We start from the raw sequence: 10,542 nt of genomic DNA, 5'->3' as shown, positions 1-10,542 counted from the left end.
TTTTTTGACTGGGAACTGTAGGAGAAATTTCTGCTAGGATTTCTATCAATACTGAGACGCTGATCGACCAGTTTTTTGTCGTGACTCTTCCAATCCAACAAAACAAAAGAGAGTTCTAAAAAAGTTCTCCAAAAAAAAGTGACCAAGCAACAACTTTGGGTAGCAAAAAAGCAAGCACAAAGGAAAGGGTGTGCCCAGGGCACATCTAGATATGCTTTACTTATTGCACATCTAAATGACTCAATCAAAATAGAAAGAAAAAGAAAAAAGAGTGTCCGAAAATGGTTGCAAAAATCTTCATGTAAAATCATTGGCATAGAACTTGGATGTGCAATACTTATGGCACATCTAGATGTGCTTTAGCAAAACTGAATTTAAAACTACATTTTTTGTGGGGGTTGCATTTATTTTTTAAATGATCAGATCTCTTATAAAAGTTCATCGAAAGTACAAAGCATTTCAAATATAATAAAAATTACATCAAGATTCTGAGATCACTAAACGACTACTATTGCCGCCAGAACGAGCTGTCGGCGTGCCGCTGTCGCCGCTCCCCTACCTGAGTCGGCTTGATCTTGTCGATGATAGACATAGGTCTTCTTACATGTGCCCCTAAGCACTAGCGCCCTGGAGCCGTGTTCGTCCCCATTGAATCCTTGTATAGATCTGAAGTATTTGACACCAAAATCTCGTCACACGACGAAAACCCTAACCTTACGTCCCAAGGTGGTGGCAAGAATCTACGCCGGAGCTCCATCGAGTACGTTTAAATGGATATACTCGAGGAGGATCGAAGCACAGAAGAGAAACTCGAAGAAGAAGCTGCCATCCGCCCAGGCGCCACACCTACAAAGACTAAAAAACCCTAATCTGAACTACTAACCAGAGTGAAGGCACCGGGATTCTCCTCTCTGTCACCAGCCGCCAGAGCGGCGGGCATAGGGGAGGCGAATGCACAAGCTCGCCAGTGAAGTCTGGAGGAAATTTTTTGTCCTAACCGCCTAGGGTGAGGGAAGAAAACTGCGGGAAGTTGCATTTAAAACCAGTCTTAATAAGCAAGCAATAAAACAAACAATCGAATTTGAAGACGGGGGCTTCTACCAACAGCCAGGTGGCACCTATTAGTCAGGTGTCTGAATTCTTTTTTTTTCTTTGTGTCAGTAATAATTGTGGACCGTTAAATCTTCAACCAACAGCCGTGATCTTGGACATCGCTCTGCTTCAACCTCTCTTCCGCCCACTATCTGATCCATCATGGGCCAGGCCGCTTGTTGTCGTATCCATCCGCAACCACCACGCCGCCCTCCCATTCTTCTCCGGCTAATCCGCATCAGTAAACCTGCTTTCTCGCCTCCTCCTGGTACTTCGCATCTTGTTGCCGCTCGCTGCGTCATCCTCATCTCCGGCGAGGTCCTGACTCGGTCTCGCCGGAGTCGGCGCTCCTTAATGTGCTCATCACGTTGCCATCGTTTTCGCCCTTGGTGGAATTGACAGGTGCGAGCAGACTTCAGGTGCTTGATGGTTAGCAAATGTTTACAACTTTTTACCACCTGTTAAAGTCTACGTACATGTTGCCTTTCTTTTTGCTGAAGGCCTGTTGTGTGATGTCGCTGTTGACATAGCCAACTTTGACCAACCGTAAGTTTTTTCTTTCTTTCTTTCTTTCTTGTTTTCTGTGCGGGGAGAGCAAGCTGGTAAGTATTCCCTTCATAAAAAAATATAAGAGCGTTTAGACCATTACTTATAGGGAGTACTACGGAGATGCTAATTCGAGCACACAAACATAACCTAATATGGCGCTTCTCCCGGAAGCAAACCGAGGCATTACGTGCCCGTTTGAACAACCCATGCAGACTAAATGCCCTGCAATTAATCGCCAACAGGAAAACCGAAAAGGACGCGGTAAACTGAAGCAAGTGAGTTGTTGCGCGCGACGATCTGGATATTCAGACTGCGAGGCTGTCTGGATCGTGAAACAGAAAAACAGCTCGCCGATCGGTCGATCTAGCCGCACAGCCGAATGATCGGGAGGCCAGTCGGATACGGTACGTACGTGGAGAGCCTCCAATCCAAGCGCCTTGAGCGGTGGTTTAATACGCCGACAGGGACCTGATGACGGCCGTCCGGCGGGGCGGGTCATGGATAAGATCGTGCGTAAACCTTCTCGCCGGCGGCGAGCAGAGCTACCGGAACGTCCGCGTGCATGCTGCCGGATCCAGCACGTGCTCCTTTGCACCGCAGCACTATCGATTCGATCGTGATAGGAATGCTCGTGTGTGTCTCTGCAGAGAGATTAGGATCGTTCTTGGATAATTGTGGACCGCAAGGTCATGCACGGTGCGGCCGTGCGGCTCCGTTTTTCTCCACGTTAGCTGCATCAACCGGCCGGTCGGATGGCGACCGGTGGGCCGTGCAAACTTTTTTTATTCATTTGAATTGCTTATCACATACTCTCTATGTCCTAAAATATAAGAACATTTTTTACACTAGTAGTGTTAAAAATATTGTTATACAGTATTATGGAACGGAGGGAGTAGTACAGTATGTGTCACTTGTGGGTCGTGCAAACTTGAGGAGTACTACGTGACCGGGCGCGCGGCGCGGCGATCGATCCCATCTGTCCACGGGATCGTCGGAGACGCGACGGAGCAAAAAAGCAAGCGTGACACGGAAAGTTCCGGCCCCGATCGGTAAAAAACCGAGTCTCGACCGACCGCATGGCTCTGTTTCTCCCGTGTAGTTGAGCCAATGTGGACCGGACCAGTCGGGCCACGCGCCAACCGACGCTTCCTGTCGAGTCGACCGCTCGGTTCGTGGCTCGTTGTGGCAAACTCCCGCGACAGGAGAATGGACCTTGCTACGGATAAGTTTCTCTGCCTGTCAACTGAGCGTTCGGTTTGTCACCTACGAATACGATCGGACATGACCGTAAGGAATTCCCCTTCACCAGTGATTCTCTTTTGCGTATCTTCTTCATCTGGTCAGTAGGATTTTCTTCATCGTATAAAAGAGTTTTCCCTTAACTTACATTAACAGAAGCTACACGGGGAAGTCGACTCTTAGCGAAATCTCCAAAGCGGGCTGTCCGTATATGTTTGGACATAAGTGTTCGGATCATTTTTTTTCATCCAACATGGTCCCTTAAATATCCTCGAACCAATTTGTATGTTTGAATTCTGGTATGCTGGCTGTAAACTTGAAAACATTCTGTGGGCGTCCGGACATGTGCATGTCTAACCAAAAGCAACCGCACGGCACCTTACTTTCTTCTCCCAGCCGCACACCACACACACAACACACGCATGCATGGACATTTTTGAGGATCGTGTTTGATGGCTACTTTTCCTATCCTGTCCATGGACACACCCCGGACATGTCGCAGTGTTCCTTTTGAGGGCTTGCTTTGCATATGCCCTAAGACAATACCTACTAAAGTGCAAAGACGATGAAAATTTACGGTGATTTTTCTGTAATATAAGAGATCATATAAGCTTCGGGGAAAGACCAGAAGACACAGAGGGAGCATGTTCACAATCTTGGGAAAATAAATTCTTCTCATTCGAAGCATGTTCACATGTTCTATATTGTTATGGTTGTATATATAGTTTAGATTCGTCATCCTCTCCCTAACTCGGGCTTACATTGGACCATATGTGGGAACAGAACTTATCGCACTTGGCCTTATTTCTCTTCAGAAAATGGATACACTCATAAGCTGCTACAATATTATAAGTTATGATCCTCGAGGAACAAAACCAACTGATCAACAGGTATGATATCGGACAAAACCACCTTCAGCTTGTTGGAGAGATCTTTAGAGGCGATTGTGTAAGTAATATTGCACAAAGTAATTGAACGAAACTAGCACGCCTCCTTCGGCCTAGCCACTTTGAGAATGAGCACAATATATGTATGGTTGATAGCTACCGGCGAAGAATCGCCGTAGTAACCTTGCTCCACAAATATTCTAGCGACGCTGGAAAAAATGTGTAGGAAACCCATCTGGCCCAGGGCTCTGGTGGTGAATTAGTCGTCATAATGCTGGTGTTTGATTAATTGAGAGCATCTGCTCTTTAAAATAAAAACAGAAAGAAAGCTTTTTTTTATATCAAACAGAAAGAAAGGTGAAATTACAGTGCACTACTAGTAGTTGGGCTTCCAGCTTTACTCTAAGAGCCCAACCCAATCGACGAGCTGCCACACTGGGCCTCGCCCAGAACCACCAGTCGCGTCGGCCGCGCCGTGGAATCACGCTGCCGACGACTTCGACGACGGCGGCAAGCAACCGCGAGCGCGGCCGCCGCGTCCCGGCGCGTCGCTGAATCGGTCAATTCCGCGTCGCCCTCCCACCTACCCATCCCCCAACCGGTGGAAGGGGGGCCATGAAGAAGTCGTTCTGCTTCCGCGGCTCCGCTGCGAAGAGGGCAGGACGGACGCCGATGGCGGACTGGTGCGTCTTCTGCGACATCGCCCGCCGCGCCCCCGCTTCCACCGCCGCTCTCCTCTACTCCGTTCCGTACACCGTCCCCTCACCTTCTCCGATCTGAACTCCGCCACCTGTCGATTTGCTTGCTAAATGTTCGACCTTTTGCTGTTGTGCGCAGGATGACAAGGTCGTCGCGTTCCAGGACATCAATCCGTCCGCGTTCAGGTACTTGCTGGCCGTTGTAGTCTGTTCTTTCAGCGCCGTGTCGCTGTCCTTGGTCTAGATGTGGCATTAGCACACCTCATCGAGGTAGTAGTGCTCTTGTTCATTTCGTCGAACAATTGGCGAGCATCACGAGAATTGGTGTTTAGATTTAGTTCTTCATCTGTCCTGCTAGTGCAAGCTGGTACTCTTGTAGTCTTATACTCTTATAGTTGGAGCTGCTTGATTTGTTTGCTATCTAAGTGTGTGTAAATAATGTTTTCTTTATATTCTGATTGTGTTAAGAAACTGTCGTGTAGTTAGTGTTTATCAGGTCACACAGTTGCTGTTTATCATGTCACGTAATCGGTGTTTCCTTTCAATGTTTGCTACTCACTGCCAGAGCAATTTTTTGACTGCTCTTGTCAATCAGCTGAGAACCTAGTGTGTGCTGATATGTGCCTATGCACAGGTTACTGTTCATTGAGACCAATATTTGTCTGGACACCTATCCGAAACACCGCCTTTCCTAGCAAGTTATCATTCACTTCTTGAGTAGCGTTAGCGTTGTGTTTATTTTAATCTCATGCAAGGTAGTGATATAGATGACATATGGTATACATGTACAATTGCAGTTCTCTGATTAAATTTGTACAACTATAAAAAATATGGCATAGTTTACATTTCATGATCAGTTAGTTGCTGTAATTAATATGTGTGTGGTGGTTAATAACATCTATTCCCTCCGTCCCAAAATAAGTGTCTCAAGCTTAGTACAACCTTGTACTAGAGTTAGTACAAAGTTGAGACACTTATTTTGGGACGGAGGGAGTATCAAACATGTCAAACACGTTTTACATGTACTCAGTGAAAGGGATAACAGGCGATGTTGAGCTCTTTTTGCTGTCTGCCTCTTTGATAAGCCCTTGATATGCCAGAGTGCTTATCCCTTGATTTTACTCTTAGCAGCAATATGAGTTCAGTTCTTCTATTGACCACCACAAGATCCATCATTTATGATCAGCTTGTGCATAGCATTTCTTTTATCTTGAAGATCTGTGTTCGAGTATTCTCGTTGTGCAACGTTTGCAGGCACTATCTTGTCATACCCATCGAGCATATACCAACTGTAAAAAATCTCCAAAGAACCAACGAAGATCACCAGTTAGGTGTGTGCTCATAGCTTCTTGCTTCATGTAACACTGGCTTGCTACTACATGTCATTTTGTTCGACCATGGATGCTTGGTGAACTATAACATTTTTCTCCTTTGCAGTTAGTCACATGGTGAAGGTGGGAAAAGATTTACTCAGTCGAGATGCTCCCAAATCTGAGGAACATAGGTATTGCTAAAAACAAAAGAAATACATTTGTTCTGGCATGGTGTAGATCAGCTTGAAAGCAGTATCATATGTTGTTAACAATTATACTTTTCTGTTATTACTTGTAGATTTGGTTTTCATCAGCCACCATTTAATAGTATTGATCACCTCCATCTTCACTGCCTGGCACTGCCATTTATACCCAGGTACTGAAGTTAATTAATATCATGCCCTTGTTTATTTAAATATGGCATGTTTTCCCATATAAATTTCTTTTTGCGCTCATCTCAAATTATTCATACTCTTCATCTTAACAGTTGGAGGCAAGTAAAATATACACCATTGGGTCCCTTAGGGGGCTTTATTGATGCTGAGAAGGTATTGGAAAAAATAAAACCAGAAACAGAAGTGTACAGTTAATAAAAGTATTTAAGACTGGTACTGGCTATTCCTGATTATTAACGTTCTTCTACTTTTTTGCTTGTAATATCATTTGTATGTGGTTTGTATCCCTATTACTATTCTTGGATCGCTATAAATTCGAAAGACTTTGTCTGAAATGCTATACTTCATATCTTCATCCTGAAATCCATGGAAGTTCAACTCCAACCACTCTTTTTTAGATTTCCTTTCATTCATTGGTCATGTACTGGAAACTTGAATATGGGGAGCAGCAGTGCTGCACAACTTACAGATCTACACTAGCATGGTCCGAAGAAGATTCGCAAACATTGTATTCTCATCTTGTTAGCAGCGATAGCTTACGAAGTGATCTTGGTAGGGCTGTCTGTAGGAGGATCACTACCAAATCAGAGGGGTCGTCAATTTTGGCCCACTAATAATGGCCCACCTGTTCATTATTACCTAATCAGATGGCACTGTCAACCATTCTCACAAAAAATAGATGACACTGTCATGCAAAGACATTCACACACTTTTGCTACATAATAATCATTGCCTTTCAATTGATTGCAGTAAAATTTGATTTACAAAGGCACGAGCACGATCATAAACTACTGATTAACCCAACACCACATGGGGCGCCATTGTTGGGTGTTTTCTTGTACGTATACCAATGTATTATGTATGTTTGTATGTACACCATATATGAGGTCTAGCTAGGAACCTCTGGAGCATTTGGTACAGGCGTACAGCTCCCATGTACTGCAGTGCAGCGGATCAGGCGCTGTGCCCTCGAACCAGCGGGCTCCACTTCCCCATGTCGTAATCGTCGCAAGCGCTGATGCTTGCCTCCTTCATCTCGGCCTCGGAGACGCCATTGTTGCATATGTTGGCGAACGCCCTCATGTGCTTCATGCCATACTGAGTGAGTGATCCGCACTGAGACTCGAAAATTCGCACCTGGCAGTTGGCATCAGTACAGACTACAGAGTAAGTTCAACCGGAAGCAGAAAGAGTCCAGGGTGTTGCATATTTATGTGATTTTAAATATGGAAATGTTACACTCACCATCGTCTTCAGACAATCCCAATCGTCGACCAATGGCTGGCCAGAGCCTCTAGCAGCGTCAAGCACTGAAGGACCCTTTTCGAATCCAAAGACAAGCTTCCCGATGAAATCGATACTGCTGTCGAGATGCTTCCTGTGTAGCACAGTTTCTTTGATCTCCGTGAGAGCCCTCTGCTTCTCCTCTGATCCACCATTTAACTGCTCATACTGAAAGCGAGAAGATACATCATTAGTTAGCAGACAAATTTGGAAAAACAAAGCACGGGCCACAAAAATTGACAAGAAATACGAGCTTAAGCTGAAATAACTGGAACTTTACCTTCTTCCACATGAAAAGAATGTCGGCATCTCTTTGATTGATTGCACCCTTGAGGCTGGGCAAACGCTGCCTGAAATAACTGGAGTATGACTTTGCAGGATCGAAACCTTGATAGAGGAAAAGCATGTCACCCTTGAATGTCTTGTCACCATACTCCATGACATGAGAGCCAATACTGGACTCGTTTGGGGGTGCCGTTCTCGCTTTAACCACCTCGTACTGCTGCTTGATGCTTTCCTTCTTCAGATTGTGAGTTTCACTGCAAGTTAAGCAGGATCCGACCCGATGATTCAGAATAGAAAGCGAACCTCATGATTGTACTCCTAGATAACAGATACAAACTTGAAGTAATGTAGTACATGTATTACAGCTGCTGCTTATTACGTACCTGTCTTCCATCCAAGACACACTGTATGCGTCACCTAAACAGGTCTTGTATTCAGAAGGAGGTGGTACTTCCATCCCAGGGCAGTATGCTGCCCAGCTACTTTCTTCCGCATTTGCTGCTGTTGTAACATAAATATTGTGATCTTGTGGCATTAAACCCTCAAAGATGCTGCCACTCTCACACGCTTCAACATATATGATCTGCCAAAATTGTGGTAGTTCTCATTAGAGATGAGACTCAAAGCATACATGCTGTTTCAGATTCAAAAACAATAGAGATCTCAAGACAATAATCTTTATTAAGGGGAAAAGGGAAAGAAAGGATGCATACCATTTTCGAATAGCTTTTGGAAGCATGCTTTTGCCGTAACACTTTGATGAAGTCGCCAGCATAAACAAACGGCACGTTGGGCATACCTACATAAAAACTTGATAAGTTTAGCTAAGTTTGTACTAGAAAACAAATCAGCTGAAGTACAAGGTTTATGTGGGAGTATATATGCATGTACCAAGTGAACCAGCACCCCCATGATCCGTGTAGTAGATGAAGATGTGATCATTCGGTTTGCTGTTTATCACCTTCCTACTCCCTCCGGTGACCGCAGTTTTGTTCCCCAAGAGAACCGCATACAAGTTTTTAGCAGTGACGTGCTCACCGGTGTAATCCTGTAATAAAGATGATCATCAGTCATTGTAGGAAACTAGGTATACAACGCTATGCATTCTTTACATCAAAGCAACACTCTTGTTTGAATTAAAGGTAATATTAATAATACCTTGGGAACACCATGGTAAACATCTTTGCCTTTAGGATGGTTGATGACGACCCCACGCCTTGGGTTTTCAGGGCTGTTGGCGATATCGTCGTACATAAAAACCACTATGTTCTCATCCTTGAGTCCTCCCTTCTTCAGGATCTGGTACGCGTGACATACATCGGCCTGTACGTCGTCGTCGTGCATCAACAGCACCACAAATAATCGTTGAACAAGCACACGCTATCAGAATTTTCATATAGTGAATGAATGATATACGAGCTGCATTAGTGTCTTAGTGAGGACCCTCGTCTCACCTGGTGCCGGTAGTTCTCGTAGCCGGAGGAGCCCGCAACGAGCACGGCCCACTTCGTCACCCTTTCCTCTGGCGCTGACGCGGCAGGGCCAGGCGCAGGGGCAGGGGCATGCCCGTTCTCCGTCGGCAGCCGGATCAGCGGCTCCGAGTCCCCATCCGCGGCCACCGCCAGCAGCAGAAGCGGGAGGAGTCCACAAACCCACCACGCGGCCATCGCCACCCTCGAGTTCATCATGTGCGTGTGCTAGAGCCTAGAGAGGAAGAGAAGGCAGCGAGTGAAGTGTGATCGTTCCTGTGGGGGATGGCGCCGCATTTTATAGCCGCGGCGGCTGCGTGCAGGGAGGGAGTGAAGTGTGATCGTCGCCTGGCAGTTCTCGCTCGGGCAGGCGCGCAGGCGCAGCGCCTCCGTATCCGTAGTGGGGTTTGCGTGGCGTACTGGCGTGCACAGTTTCCCATTTTTGGCTTCGAAATGCCCGCCTAAACTTGCTACAGTGCCGTGATTTAGGCCGTGGCCAAGCACGACGGTCGCACTCGGCGCCGGCGGTGGCGGTTAGCGCCATGAATTAGCCGGCGACACAGCTCCGTGGTTTGCGCAGCCTCCCAGCTCCATCCATCGCACGGAAGGGGAAAGGAGAGGTACGGACGCCTCGCCGGTGACCTTCCCACGGTGCTGCCTCCTCCCAGCTTCCTGCAAAAAACGGCTACCGGACAGTGTGCCTGTTCCGGTGGCGAAAGCCGGGAAGCAAAAAACTCACGCAAGCGCACGATGGGAACCGACTTTTTTTTAGGAGAAAATAGAATGCGCGACGACCTGAGAGGGACAGCGTATGCGCTTCTGCGCTGCAGCTGAAAACGTGAAGGACTCAGCTTAGTCCAGATCCTTATCACTAGCAACTGAAAAATGCAAGTAAACCAAAATGATTATTACTAAATAATAAACCAAAATGTACATTAAGTTTTTTAATAGAAATATCGGACATTTGAGGAAATTTTCCGGTGTTAGTTTTTTTATGATTAAATTATATACTCCAAGGATTTTTTTTTTACGATTCGTTCGCAATTTGTTTTATAAGGCACCTTTTCCAGATCATTCTTTTAACTACAAAGTTAGAGAAACTTTTCCTTCTACTCATATCCCTTGCTAAGAATACTTTTGGTTCCGTGATGCAATCAAAGGAGCATTGATGAAGAGAAAATCGTTGCTGGATGTCAATTGGTGTGATACTGCCGTCATGCGCACTATTGCTAGTACACTTCTTCGAATCTGGTGAATCAATGTTGTCTCAAATGTGAAGCAAGCTGAATATTTCTGAGAACTAGGAGGATGAAGTCGTGTGGTAGCATAAA

General features: G+C 45.8%; 2 protein-coding genes across 3 annotated transcripts; one reads left to right on the top strand and one right to left on the bottom strand.

Moving 5' to 3' along the window:
* Nucleotides 1-4,193: 4,193 nt before the first annotated feature.
* LOC125539189 (bifunctional adenosine 5'-phosphosulfate phosphorylase/adenylylsulfatase HINT4) lies at nucleotides 4,194-6,536 on the top strand. 2 transcript variants are annotated; one of them, XM_048702560.1, is made up of 6 exons: nucleotides 4,194-4,511; nucleotides 4,605-4,651; nucleotides 5,720-5,796; nucleotides 5,903-5,969; nucleotides 6,077-6,154; nucleotides 6,266-6,536. In XM_048702560.1, exons 1-6 carry the CDS (start codon nucleotides 4,383-4,385, stop codon nucleotides 6,366-6,368), a joined length of 501 nt encoding a protein of 166 aa, XP_048558517.1. In that variant the 5' UTR covers nucleotides 4,194-4,382; the 3' UTR covers nucleotides 6,369-6,536. The 2 variants fall into 2 exon arrangements, with proteins under 2 accessions (XP_048558517.1, XP_048558516.1); XM_048702559.1 differs by having other exon boundaries at nucleotides 5,597-5,796.
* Nucleotides 6,537-6,874: 338 nt separating this feature from the next.
* Nucleotides 6,875-9,488, bottom strand: LOC125539188 (vacuolar-processing enzyme beta-isozyme 1-like). The gene is made up of 8 exons (XM_048702558.1): nucleotides 9,197-9,488; nucleotides 8,901-9,065; nucleotides 8,634-8,790; nucleotides 8,456-8,541; nucleotides 8,126-8,325; nucleotides 7,738-7,996; nucleotides 7,419-7,625; nucleotides 6,875-7,310 (listed from the first exon to the last, which is right to left on the bottom strand). The coding sequence occupies exons 1-8, from the start codon at nucleotides 9,428-9,430 to the stop codon at nucleotides 7,128-7,130; spliced, it is 1,491 nt and encodes a 496-aa protein (XP_048558515.1). The 5' UTR covers nucleotides 9,431-9,488; the 3' UTR covers nucleotides 6,875-7,127.
* Nucleotides 9,489-10,542: the final 1,054 nt, after the last annotated feature.

The sequence above is a fragment of the Triticum urartu genome, chromosome 2 (assembly GCF_003073215.2).
Source record: "Triticum urartu cultivar G1812 chromosome 2, Tu2.1, whole genome shotgun sequence".
NCBI lineage: Eukaryota > Viridiplantae > Streptophyta > Magnoliopsida > Poales > Poaceae > Triticum > Triticum urartu.
The sequence above is the reverse complement of the archived record's forward strand: the minus strand, read 5'-3'. Positions and strand labels throughout refer to the sequence as shown.

Bases quoted from the DNA above. Each gene is read 5' to 3' on its own strand.
- LOC125539189 (XM_048702559.1), top strand. From the start codon at position 4,383: ATGAAGAAGTCGTTCTGCTTCCGCGGCTCCGCTGCGAAGAGGGCAGGA. The intron at 4,512-4,604 runs GTTCCGTACACC...TGTTGTGCGCAG, and splicing joins CCGCCGCTCTCCTCTACTCC to GATGACAAGGTCGTCGCGTT. The intron at 4,652-5,596 runs GTACTTGCTGGC...TACTCTTAGCAG, and splicing joins ATCAATCCGTCCGCGTTCAG to CAATATGAGTTCAGTTCTTC.
- LOC125539188 (XM_048702558.1), bottom strand. From the start codon at position 9,430: ATGATGAACTCGAGGGTGGCGATGGCCGCGTGGTGGGTTTGTGGACTC. The intron at 8,326-8,455 runs GTATGCATCCTT...CAATTTTGGCAG, and splicing joins CCAAAAGCTATTCGAAAATG to ATCATATATGTTGAAGCGTG. The intron at 7,626-7,737 runs GTAAAGTTCCAG...TCTCGCTTTCAG, and splicing joins TTCTTTTCATGTGGAAGAAG to TATGAGCAGTTAAATGGTGG.